Source organism: Rhinolophus sinicus, linkage group LG02, assembly GCF_036562045.2.
Source record: "Rhinolophus sinicus isolate RSC01 linkage group LG02, ASM3656204v1, whole genome shotgun sequence".
In the NCBI taxonomy this organism is placed as follows: Eukaryota; Metazoa; Chordata; class Mammalia; order Chiroptera; family Rhinolophidae; genus Rhinolophus; species Rhinolophus sinicus.
Window position 1 is genome coordinate 72566158 of NC_133752.1, and position 14174 is coordinate 72580331.

The 14174-nt window shown below is 36.1% G+C and overlaps 1 protein-coding gene across 1 annotated transcript in view; it reads right to left on the reverse strand.

Annotated features, from left to right (window-relative positions):
• The window catches only part of LOC109438012 (uncharacterized protein FAM241A), a 115545-nt gene that overhangs the window by 69278 nt on the left and 32093 nt on the right, over nucleotides 1–14174 (reverse strand). Inside the window, exon 2 of the mRNA XM_074324571.1 lies at nucleotides 11967–12012. Coding sequence (XP_074180672.1) covers nucleotides 11967–12012 — 46 coding nt within the window. The remainder of the gene's footprint in view (nucleotides 1–11966; nucleotides 12013–14174) is intronic.

Consider the following 14174-nt stretch of genomic DNA (forward strand, 5'->3'; position numbering starts at 1 on the left):
CACCCAGAAATATAGCAGATCTGCCTAATACATAGACACAAACACAGAGAGGCAGCCAAAATGAGGAAACAAATGACCAGTTGTTGGAAAATTATAAGACATTGAAGAAAGAAACCAAAGAAGATACAAATAAATGGAAGCATATACTGTGTTCATGGATAAGAATTAATATCATTAAAATGTCCATACTACACAAAGCAATCTATAGATTGAATGCAATCCCCATCAAAATACCAATGGCATTTTTCACAGAACTCGAACAAATAATCCTAAAATTAAATGGAACTACAAAAGACCCCAAAAGCCACAGCAATCTTGAGAAAGAAGGACAAAATTAGGATTACCAGGCTACCTGACATCAAACTATACTACAAGGCAACTGTAACCAAAACAGGATGGTACTGACATAAAAACAGATACATAGTTCAATGGAACAGAAAAGAAAGCCCAGAAATAAACTCATGCCCACATGGTCAATTAATGACAAAGGAAGCAAGAATACACAGTGGGGTAAAGACAGTCTATTCAATAAATGGTGTTTGCAAACTGGACAGATACATACAAAACAATGAAACTGGACCACCTTTTTACACCATATACAAAAATAAACTCAAAATGGATTAAAGACTTAAATGTAAGACCCAAAACCATACAACTCCTAGATGAAAATATAGGCATTAAATACTCTGACATTGCTCTTAGAAATATTTTTTCTGATATATCTCTTCAGGCAAGGGGAATAAAAGAAAAAATAAACAAATTGGACTACATCAAACTAAAAAGTTTTTCAAAAGCAAAAGAAACCATCAAACAAAATGAAAAGACAACTTACCAATTGGGAGAAGTGGTTAATAATACATCCAATAAGGGGTTAATATCCAAAATTTATAAAGGACTCATACAACTTAACACCAAAAAACAAACAATCCAATTAAAAAATGGGCAGAGAACCTGAGTAGACATTTCTCCAAACAGAACATATACATGGGCAATAGACATGAAAAGATGCTCAACATCACTAATCATCAGAGAAATGCAAATTAAAACCACAATGAGATATCATCTCTCACCTGTCAGAATGGCTATCATCAGTAAATCAACAAACAACAAGTATTGGTGAGGATTTGGAAAAAATGGAACCCTCGTGAATTGTTAGTGGATTGTAAATTAGTGCAGCCACTATGGAAAACAGGAGATTCCTCAAAAAATTAAAAATAGCACTACCATATGACCCAGCAATTCTAGTTCTGGGTATTTATCCAAAGAAATCCAAAACTCTAATTCAAAAAGATATATGCACCTCTATGTTCATTGCACCATTATTTATAATAGCCAAAATATCTAAGTGCTCATCAGTACATGATTGGGTAAAGAAGATGTGGTACATACATACAATGGAATATTATTCAGCCATCAAAAAGAATGAAGTCTTACCATCTGCAACAACGTGGATGGACCCAGAGGATATTATGCTAAGTGAAATATGTCAGAGAAAGACAAATACTATATAATCTCACTTATATGTGGAATCTAAAGAGAAAAATAAATGAACAAAGAAAACAGCAACAGACTCGTAGATACAGAGAACAAACTGATGGTTGCCAGAGGGGAGGGAGTTCGGGGTGTTGGTGAAAAAAGTGAAGGGATTAAGAAGTACAAATTGGTAGTTACAAAATAGTCATGGGGATGTAAACTACAGCATAGGAAATATAGTCAATAATATGGTAATAACTATGTAAAGTGCCAGGTGGGTACTAGACTAATCAGGGGATCACTTCCTAAATTATATAAATGTCTAACCATATGCTGTACACCTGAAACAAATATAATATTGAATGTCAACTGTAATTGAAAAATAAAATAAAGTAGCATAATGAGATGGCTAACTGGAGAGAAGGGTGTGGAAGTATTATAAATAAGTGATCACAAAGCTCTTAAGAATAGGACATTGAGTTGACACATAAATGTTGAGAAAGGCACAGCAAGTATAAAGGCCTTCCTATGGTATGAGTTAACCATACTGAAGGAATGGCAAGATAGCCAGTTAAATGACTGGTGCACATAACTCATGACTGAGTCTCATTAACTTTGTTTCTACATAATAACTGCATCTCAATTTTAACTCTTACTTGTCACTGTTCTATAACAGTGTCTAGTTTGAACTCATTCCAGACAAAAGACCAGCCTGTGTGCACTTCCCATCTCTATGTGGCCCTTTTTTAACAAGAATAAAGTGATAATAGGTCATAACAACATCCTCATCTTAGTATTAATTAAAGACTGCAATAATGCATCTCCAGGAAACTGAGGATACACAAAGAATGTAATAAAGTAGGGCTGCTGATTTTTAGATAGTATTTCAGAGAGGCACAGAAAAGTCATTTATTGGTGATATGAAACATTAACTAACAAAGAGTCTTTTCATTTTTTTAAAAAAATATTTTGATCAAAAGTTTTCCTCATGTTCTCCTTAGTCATTAGTTCAACTCTTCTTAATATAAATATTTATCAAACAAGCTGGTGAAGAAATAAGACTAATAAGTCATTTGTAGAGTGTAGTTGGTAACAGATAATACAGCAATTGGATAAGCACTGCAGTTTCCAGAATTAAGGACATCTATTGAAATCTTAAAATATTTTTTAATATTCTTTCTCCGTTAATAATGATTTGAGACCTAACAGAGAAGACACTTTTTTTGACATTCAATATTATTTTATATTGGTTTCAGGTGTACAGCATAGTGGTTAGACATTTATATAATTTACAAAGTGATTCCCCCGGTTAGTCTAGTACTATACCTGGCACTATACATAGTTATTACAATATTATTGACTATATTCCCCATGCTGTACTTTACATCCCCATGACTATTTTGTAAATGCCAATTTGTACTTCATTTTTTTTAATTAAATTTTTTGAGGTGACAATGGTTAGTAAAATACATAGGTTTCAAGTGTACAATTCTGTAATACATCATCTATATGTCATATTGTGTGCTCACCACCCAGGGTCAGTTCTCCTTCCATCACCACATATTTGACCCCCTTTACCCTCTTCTACTATCCCCTCCCTCTTACTCTCTGGTAACAACTGAACCATTGTCTGTGTCTATGAGTTTTTGTTTCTTTGTCTTGTCTCTTTGTTGCTTTCAGTTTTATATCCCACATATCAGTGAAGTCATATGGTTCTTGACTTTTTCTGTCTGACTTATTTCACTTAGCATAATAATTTCAAGATCCATCCATGTTGTCTGCAAATGGCAGTATTTCATCTTTTCTTACAGCAGAGTAGTATTCCATTTTGTACATACACCACATCTTCTTTATCCAATCATCTATTGAAGGACACTTTGTTTCCATGTCTTGGTCACAGTAAATAAAGCTACAATGAACATCGGAGTACATATATCTTTATGGATAAATGTTTTCAGATTTTTTGCATATATACCCAGGAAAAGGATTGTTGGGTTACATGGTAATTCTATTCGTAATTTTTTTGAGGAACCTCCACACTGCCTTCCATGGTAGCTGCACTAGTTTGCATTCCCACCAAAAGGATATGAGGGTTCCTTTTTCTCCACAGCATCTCCAACACTTGTTATTATTTGGAGAAGACACATTTTTAAGGGCCATATTATATATTGGATCTGATTACCTGTTGCCCACTGGCCTTGTCTTAGTCCTTTAAAGAAAGGGGTTCAGGGAAAACTTTGTCAACAAAGCCAATTTTGTGAAACTCAGGGATCTCCTTCCCTCCCTGCACTTAGGGATAGGTCAGTGGTGGAAGAATTGGTTACCTTCCATGAAGAACTCTTTATCCCCAAAGTTAGAATATTGACATTAACATCCTTATTAGTACATTTCTAAATTTGTGAATAGTTGGACTCTGCTTACAATAATTGATTCTCTTTCCATACCACATAAAGATAGTTAAATGACTAAATGACTAAAAGCAGTGTGTTCATTAGAAAGTGCATGATTTGAATTTGGTCACCCTTTATAATCTAATTTAACTACTACTGTGTGTAAGTGGAAAACAACTGCAAAGGTCAATATAAATTCTCAGTGTTAATGCTTCTGCCTTGATTATCTAAGTTATCTAACTTATCTGTGTGATAAGAATCACTCCTGACTTGGAGTCACTTTGAACTACTTCTCAGGAGGACAATTGTTACATTGTCTTTTACATAGATTTTTATAAGTCAACAGGAATCAATCGAATTTTCACTGTACAACAACAAATGTGACTTTTTGCCCTCTGGATAAATATTAGCATGCCCTGCCTTGTCAGGGTTCACTGGAGCATTTTCCTTTTAGAAAACAGTCCGTTAGGCAGCTTGTCCTCTTCTGTGTTTGTGATGACTGCAGATCCAGACCGGTGATGTTGACCTTGTAATTCATTTATGAACATAATCATTAAGTCATAATCTGTCACCATTAAAGTACACATATTCTAATTTAGGAAATTAGGCACTATGTCGTTTATTTTAATTCTTGGCTGATATCCAGCTAACCTTCTTAATATGATTATGCTTGAAGTAATCTAAATTTATATAAGCTTGCCTGATAATTTTAAATCCTATAAATAATAGAAAGTTTCTCCCAAGTAGTCAGCGTCTTCAATTATGTTAGGAGAAACATTTACATTTAAAGTAGTAAATTTATCAAAAAGCATATAACTTCACCATTGACCTACACATCTGATTATATATAATGTACCTCAAATTGTGGATTAATTTACTAAAATAGTCATTGGTAGTTTTAAAGGTATTTACAAACAGAACAACAGAAATATGAAAAGAATTTTGCAGTGATAGTAGATTTCATGATTAGGATATTATTTCTTTCTCCAAGTCCTACAAATAAGAGTAATTCCAGAATTTTTTTGTTATTGCTGTTTCGTAGAAATAATGTGAGGCATAATGAATAAAGGAAACTACCATCATTTATTTAAGAACTACTGCTGTAGTAAGAATGACCACATACCTGGGTATAACAGACCTGTTTAAGACCCTTGAGGATCTAAGATTCTATGATAAGCTATGCCCAGAATCCTCATTTATATTTTAACCATGTTTGCAATAAAAAATTATTTGAACTTCTGAGGAAATCTTGTAGGTCATATTTCTCAGTAAGCAGATTAAATAGAATTAAATACAATCACTGTTTATACAGAATTGGGTATATTAGAGGTAAAAAAAAAAAGTCTTGTAAATGAACACAAGTCAGAATAGAAGACATGTGACAAAGGAAATCCAATAAATTCATATCTTCCACAAAATACACAGCAAAAATTTTAATCAGATAAAGTCTGATTTACTGCTACAAAAAAGGATAAAAACAATACTTTTCCACATATCCATTTAAACTGCTAGCTACTATAGAGAGAGCCAACCTTGCTTTAAGACAAATAAGGTCAAGTGCTTTGGTCTCTACGTTTTAAAATATTACACCTGGTTCGATGCCTTTATAGAAATGTTATCCTAGCTCTGGGATGTTGGTTAGCACTGTAATTGGTGAAGTAAACATAGCATTATTGCTAATACCTGGAATTCTCTTGACATTTTTTAGAAAATGTTTATTTTAGTTTAAGAGTGTGATTTGCAAACCTTAACATTACTATACATAAAAACTCACTACTATAGTTGAATTCTACCTCTTTTCCTTTCTTCCACCATAGTCTAAATCCGATCATTAGAAAATATCAGACAAACCAAAATTGAGAGACATTCTACAAAATAACTAATCAGGATTCATCAAGAGTGTCAAGGTCATGAAAGACAAGGAACAATTGAGGAATTGTCACAGATTGGAGAGAACTAAAAACATACAGTAACTAAAAGCAATGTAGAACAGAAAAAGCACATAAGGAGGAAAATGAGTAAAATTTGAATCTGATTTGTACTTTAGTAAATAGTATCATAGCAATGTTTATTTCCTGGTTTTGATTATTGTAAATGATTATGTAAGTTAACATGAAGCAAAACTGAATAAAGGTTATATGTGAACTCTCTGTACTGTTTTTATAAGTTTCCTACAAGTATAACATTATTTAAGTTTAAAAAAAAAAGATGACCCCAAAGTGGATGGCTGTGTTGTTGAACAAACAGGATTGGGAGTAGAAAACAAGAATTTGTATTTGGACATATGAAGTTTGAAATGTCTATTAGATTTGGGATGAAAGAAATAATCATGAGCAAAGAAGTCAGAAAATTTGTATTTAGATCTAAATACATATATAAGATGGCTGTGAAGCTTAATGAAATTTTTAAAAATGATGCTTTGTTTAAAAAATTTGAAGGTATAATTTATAAATTATTAGTAACCTGGAACTTAAATCTCTATGATTTCAATAAAACATCTCTCCATGAGAAATCTTCTTGATGAAATACTTTCTTCACTTGGTTTCATGACATCTGTAGTCTCCTAGTTTCTTCCTTCTTCAATAGCCACTCCTCAGACTGCTGATTTTCTTGTCCTCTTAACACTTGATTGTCCAAGGTGCATTTCTATATTCACTGCCTGGTGATCTCATCCAATCATATAGCTTTATATACTCTCTGAATACTGACACTTGCAAATTTCTATCAACTGCTGATTTTTCCTATGAACTTCACATTTGTATATCCATTTTCCAACTTCACATCTCCATTTGGCTATCTAATAGATACAGTTAATATGTCCAAAACTAAACTTCTGATATTCCCTCACAAACCTACATCTCAACTAATAGTACCTCCATCCTTCCATTTGCTCAGGTCAAACATTTTGAAGTAATCCTTGACTTACTGTCTCTGTCTCTCTGTCTCTCTCTCTCTCTCTCTCTCTCTCTCTCTCTCTCTCTCTCACACACACACACACACACACACACACACACACACACACAAGCCATCAGCAAATTCTGTTATCTCATCCTTCAAAATACACCTAGAATCCAACAAGTCTCACCACATCTACCACTACCATGCAAGTCTAAGCTACCATCATCTCTCCCCTTGTTATTGTCTCTTGACAGATCATTCTGAAATCTGCCTTTGCTCCCCTTTCAGTACACTCTGAACACAGCATCCAGAGTCCTTTTTTTTTTTTTAAGATTTTATTGGGGAAGGGGAACAGGACTTTATTGGGGAACAGTGTGTACTTCCAGGACTTTTCTCCAAGTCAAATTGTTGTCCTTTCAATCTTAGTTGTGAAGGGTGTCGGTCAGCTTCAAGTTGTTGTCCTTTCAGTCTTAGTTGTGGAGGGCACAGCTCAGCTCCAGCTCCAATTGCCATTGCTAGTTGCAGGGGGCGCAGCCGACCATCTCTTGCGGGAGTCGAGGAATCGAACTGGCAACCTTGTGGTTGAGAGGGCGCACTCCAACCAACTGAGCCATCCGGGAGCTCAGTGGCAGCTCAGCTCAAGGTGCCGTGTTCAATTTTTTAGTTGAGAGCCCACTGCCCAAAGTGGGAATTGAACCAGTAGCCTTTGGAGTTAGGAGCATGGAGCTCTAACCGCCTGAGCCACCGGGCCAGCCCGAGTGCTTCTTTTCAAATGTAAGTTAGATCATGTCACTCTACTAAAAACTCTCCAGTGTTCCTCTTCTCATTAAGAGTATAAGACAAATTCCTCCTGGAGATCTAAGATGGAGGAGTAAATACTGTGTCTGCACCCTTCCATGAAAACATTAAAATTACAACTAAATTGTTCAACAATCTGGAGAACCATCTGAAGTCTAGCTGAACAGAAGTCCTACAACTAAAAATATAAATAAGAAGCCAAGCTGAGACTGGTAGGAGAGGCGGAGATGTAGAACGGGCCCCACACCTGCGTGTGGCAGCTGAAAATCAGGAGGGATATCTCGGCCACCTTGGTTCCCCCTAGAGGAGCAAGGGACCTCAGTGCGCCCCACACACACCAGGCTTCCCAGCCCAGAGTACTGCTGCCAAGAAGAGGAGCCCCCACAACATCTGGCTATGAAAAACAGTGGGGATTCAGACAGTTAGGGTGGGCCAGAAGGCTTTGGGGAAACCCAGACGTCCTCTTAAATGGCCCGCACACAGACTCACTCACTCGCAAGCACTCACCTTGGGCTCCAGCAGACGGACGGTGACTCAGGAGGCCTTGGAGACACATGGGGGGGGGTGGCGCAGACTGAGGTGTGTGACTTCGGGGAAGAACTAGAGGATAGTCAGCATTTTCCCAGTGAGGGGCCCACCTTTGTGCAACAGGCAGGCAGACAGCCATCTTTCCTGTGTTGAGCCCACCCCCTCCAGCCAAACCTGAATCTGATTGGCCTGTTGAGCTCCACTGCTCTGCCTTGCTAATTCACTGGGAACCCACTCCACCCAACTTGAGCACTGCTGGAGAAAATTTCCCCTGGAGCAGCCAGCCCCACCTGCATTGCACTTTCTTGGATTACTGTCAGAGTTCATGAGCTCCAGGTAAGTGGTGACTGGTCTCATTGTGCTCTGAGACTTTTGTTGAGTTGCTCCAGGCTCAGCACTGTCACCAAACCAGAATTTACATTAACCTGGTGACCACAATTCTTCCCACTCTACTGACTACCTGCCCTGCCTCACCCAGCTTGCATACTGCATGAGACGTTATCAGAAGGTGAACCTTAAGGGAGCTGGCAGATGGCAGCAGACCTCAGGGTATCTTGACTTTTTGCAGCGCTATCCCAGACCTGGTACTGGTGTCAACCATCCTCAAATAATCAAAGATGACCAAGTACCATCACGATGAGAGTCAGCAGAAACAACAAAGAACAGATTTAGATTCCAAATGATTAGCAATTCAGAATATAGAACAGCTATGTACGGAGTATTTACTGACATAATCACTAAGAGAAACACTTTATCTGTTGGCCTTCAGTGTAGAAAACAGAAATCACCCTGGGTATTCTGTTCAGAAAAGGTATTTTGTTTTGTTTTGGTGTGTGTGTGTGTGTGTGTGTGTGTGTGTGTGTGTGTGTGTGTGTTTAACAGGGAATTTGGCATTTAATATGTTGGAGGGGTGGGGGCTGAAAAACATGAAGCCAGACACCATCACTAGACTTTTGGCTTTAAGATTATATTTGGAAACTGCAATTGCTATTACCACCGCCACAGCCTCCCACACTAATGCATTTGGAGACATGCCAGGAAACCTGAGGCTGGCTGCTACAAATACTCGTGACGCCACAGGTGACTCATCAGCCTCTACCACCATCAGAAGTATCACCTGTCTTTCTTCAAAAGTTTATATGAAAACAATCCCCAACCTAGAATTCTAAACCCAAACAACCAAACAAATATGTGGGTAGAAAAAGACATGTAATTTATTTAAAAATTTACTCCCTCTGTAACTTTCTTCAGGAAACTACTAGAAAACATGCTTCACCAAAATAAGGGAGTAAACAAAGAAGAGGAAAATGTGGGATGCAGAAAACAGGCAATCTAGCAGGAGAAAAGGGAGGGGAAACTGCAGGTGGCAGCTGTGCACCAGGTGTAGAGGGCAAGCAGTTTGGATGCAGCAGTCACTCAGGAGACACGCATAGCAAGGGCTGTCATTACTATGCCCTTGGGACAAAGCCACTGGGGCATACACTCCATGACAATGAGGGAGTGAACCAAGAAAAAGGAAAGAATGAGATCCAAATAACAGAATCCAAATCAGGGGAAAGGTAAAGGAATTCCTAAGATGTCAGCAAAGGGAAGTCCCAAGAGTGCAGTTAGGCAAAGCATCACTAGATAGAGGGGAATAAAGGTCTCCAGGAGAAGTAACTCCAAGGGAAAACATTAAAACTAATAATAGAGGAGACAGGCCTTTTGGAAAAATTGTACGGAGAGCAATTGGCAGGTATGGAAAACCTTAGCAATAGGTACAAAGACAACTAAGCAAATGAAAACAAGGCAATTATTAAACTATAAGAAAAACAAAAAGTGAGCATAATCATAGAATACTACAATACTACAATACTCAGCAATGAATAATATTTATGTAAAAATAATATAAACCCTAAATATCACTTTAACCAAAACGGTCAATATTTTTTACCAAAAGGAAATGCGGTATAAGAAGCCTAAGTTCTCATCTACCATAACAGGAAATCAATAAATAATCTAAAATTAACTAATTGAAAGATAGCAGTACCTGAATATTATGCAAAGTGTAAATAGGAAGATGTATAAATTTAGAAAAACAGCTAAAAGATTTGAAAGTGGGGAAGGGGTCTGTGGGAAGGGAATACCTTTGAAAAGGCAACTCACAGGAGAGGAAATAAAAAGACCAATATGAAAAGATTAGTAATCAGAGAAGCCCAAATGAATGCAGAAATGAAATACCATCTTTTCCTTACCATGTTGACAAAGAAGAAAAGGACTGGTAATACCCAGTATTGAGGAGAGTAGGGGAAACTGGCTCTGATGCACTAATGGGAGGAGCTTATAAGTATTAACTGCCTTTCTGAAGGGCAATCAGAAAATATCCATAAACATAGAAAATGCACACACCCTTCAACACAGCAATTCCAATTTTAGCAATCTCTTGTATAGCTTATGTATGCACAGCCGTGAAATCAGGGTTGTCGATTGCTGGATTGTTTGTAATAGAAAAAAAATGGAGATTTTTTAATGTTTACCCACAGGTAAATAGTTAAATAAAGTATGGTGCACCTCTATCATGGAATAGTATGCATCTATTAAAAAACATTGAGCTAGAACTATGTGTATTGACATAGAAAGATCTTTGAAATAAATTATTAAGAGAATAAAGCACGTTGTAGAGCACTGTGTATGGTGTGTGATTTATGGTTTTTAAAACTGCGAAAAGTGTGTGTGTGTGTGTGTGTGTGTATGTGTGCATGTGTGTGTAAGGATACTCCAAATATTAACGGGGGGACTTTAATTTTTTGCTCCATATTCTTTTATTTTCTCTCTTTTAAAGCCACTGCTTAAAAATGTATTACCAGTATTTTTTAAAATATGAATTCTAAGAAGAAACAGAAGTCAAGTGTCTACTCAGATCTACCTAATCAGACTCCAGAGATGGAGAGTGAGCATATTGTATTTTTAAAGCTCAAGCGGTGGTTCTGATGTATAGCACAAATTGTGGAAAACAGTATGGCAGGTCCTCAAAAAATTAAACATAGAATTACCATATGATCTAGCAATTCTGCTTCTGGGTATATAGTCCAAAGAATTTAAAGCAGGAGCTCCAACAAATATTTGTACACCCAAGTTCATAGTAGCATTATTCACAACAGTCAAAAGGTGGAAACAACCCAAATGTTCATCAACAGATGAACAGATAAGCCAAATGTGGTATACACATACAATTGACTATTATTTAGCCTTAAAAAGGAATTTCATTCTGACACATGCTACAACATGGAAGAACCTAGAAGACATAATGCTAAGTGAAATAATCCAGACAAAAAGGAAAAAATTTTATGATTCTACTTGTATGAGCTATTTGGAGTAGTCAAATTTACAGATACAGAAAGTAAAATGGTGGCTGGAGAAGAAGAATATGGGAAATTATTGTTAAATGAGTACCGTTTCATCTTTGGGAAGATGAAAAAGCTCTGGATATGGAAGGTGATGATGGTTACACAATATGACTATATTTAATGGCAATGAACTGTGCATCCAAAAACGGCTAAATGGTAAATCTTATGTTGTGTATTTTAGTACAATGAAAACATTCTTTTTGAAAGAATGAATGAGAAAAACTATATATGAAGAAACCTTTATGATGACAATGACTTAATATTGAGGGTTAGAGAATTCTCAACTATTTATAAAGACAGATTATGGATTTATGAAATATTTATCATGATTTGGTGAATCAGGATAAGGGTTTCATCTTTCCTTAACAATTACCAAATATTTATTGAATATTTTACTCATAAAAGGGCTCACCATGCTACCTTCCACAGCAGCTGTACCACTTTACTCTCCCACTAGCAATGCACAAGGGTTCCAATGTATCCATGTACTCACCAGCACTTGATATTTTCTGGTGGGTTTTGTTTTCATAACAGCCAACCTAATGGATGTAAAGTTATGTTATTTTTATCTACATATGTTCTGATTTAATCAGCTAATGAACTTAGCCTGACAATTACCCGTTTTCTTATATGAAACCTGAAATAGCTTAATGACAAATTATTGGTCACTAGTAAATAATTACTAAGTACACATTTCAAAACTTAGCCTTTGTCAATAATCTCTTTTTTAATTAATAGACTTTTTCTTGAGCACCTGTAGTTACAGAGTCTCCATATACTCCTTTACTCCCTGCCGCCCCCACCTCATTTCTCCTATTTTTACCATCTTATGTTAGTGTGGTACATTTGTTATAATTGACCAACCAATTTGATACATTGTTATTAACTAAAGTACCTCCATTCTATGAACTTTACATTGGGTTTTGATGAATGGATCACCATCTGTATCCCACAGAAAAATAGTTTCACTGCCTTAAAAATCCCCTGTGGTCCCCCTATTCATCCCTCTCTCCCCCAACCGCTGGTCATCACTGACCCATTTACTGTTTCCAGACTATCAAATAGTCGGACTCAAACAGTAGCCTTTTCTTTTTTTTTTAACTTTTTTTTTTATTAGTTTCAGGTGCACAAGACAAAGCAAAACTTAGACGTTTATCATTTATATCCCTCACACTGTAGCCTTTTCAGATTGGCTTCTTTCACTTAGCAATATGTCTGTAAAGCACCTCCATGACTTTTCCTGGCTTGATAGCTCTGTCTTTTTATCACGAAGTAATATTCCATTGTATGGCTGTACCACAGTTTATTTATCCATTCACTTACTAAAGGACATATAGGTTGCTTCCAAGTTTTGGAAACTATGAATACGTTATAATCATTTGTGGGCAGTTTTTGTGTGAACATGTTTTCAACTCATTTGAGTAAATACAAAGCAGTGTGACTGCTGGATAGTGTGATACAAGTATATTTTATAAGAATCATGGTAGTTTTGTAAGAAACTTTTAAGCAGTTTTGTAAGAGACTTAGAAACGATCTTCTAAAATGTCTGTACCATTTTGCATTTCCACCAACAATGAATAAGAGTTCCTGTTGCTCCACATCCTCGCTAGCATTTGCTGTTGTCAGTGTTTTAGATTTTGACCATTCTAATAGGTATATAATGGTATCTCATTGTTGCTTCAACTTGTAATTCCCTAATGACATATAATGTGAAATATCTTTTCATATGCTTATTTGCCATCTGTACATTTTCTTTGCTGAGATGTTTGTTCAGATCTTTTGCCTATTGTTTAAAATTATTATTATTGAGTTTTAAGGGCTCTTTGTACATTTTGGATACCAGTCTTTTATCTGATATTTATCTGTTTGGCAAAGATTTTTTCTCCTAGTCTGTGGCTTATCTTTTCATTCTCTTAACAGTGTCTTTTGCAAAGCAGAAGTTTGTTTGTTTTTTAATGAAGTCCAACTTATAACTTTTCTTTTATGGGTTGTGCTTCTGGAATCCTATGTACAAAGTCATCTCCAAAGTCAAGGTCTTCTAGATTTTCTTCTATGTTATCTTCTAGAAGTTTTACGGTTTTCCTTTTTATATTTAGGTCTATGATCCACTTTGAAATAATTTTTGTGAGGTGTGTAATCCTGGGTCTAGATTCATTTTTTTGCATGTGGACGTCCAATTATTCCAGCACCATTTGTTGAAAAGGCTATCATTTCTCCATTGAATTGCCTTTGCTCCTTTGTCACAGATAAATTAACTATATTTGTGTGGGTGTATTCCAGGGCTTTCTTCTCTATTCCATTGCTTTGTGTCTGTTCTTTCCCAGTACCACACTGTCTTGATTAACATAGCTTCAGAATAAGTCTTGAAGTCAGGTAACATCGGTCCTTGGATTGCCAGTCCTTCAATATTGTATTGGCTATTCTGGATCTTTTGCCTTTCCATGTAAAGTTTAGATCAATTTGTCAATATCTACAGATTAACTGGCTGGGATTTTTGTTACATTGAATCTATAAATCAAGCATTATACAAATTTATATTCCAATCAACAGTGTCTTACAATATCATCAACACTAGTTTACATCACTTATTTTTATTTTTTATAATTTACAGTTATTTTTATATGTGTTTACATGTATTTTTATATGTGTTTTTACTGGTGATTTAAATTTTTTTCCTTTAGCTATACAATTGCATTTCCTC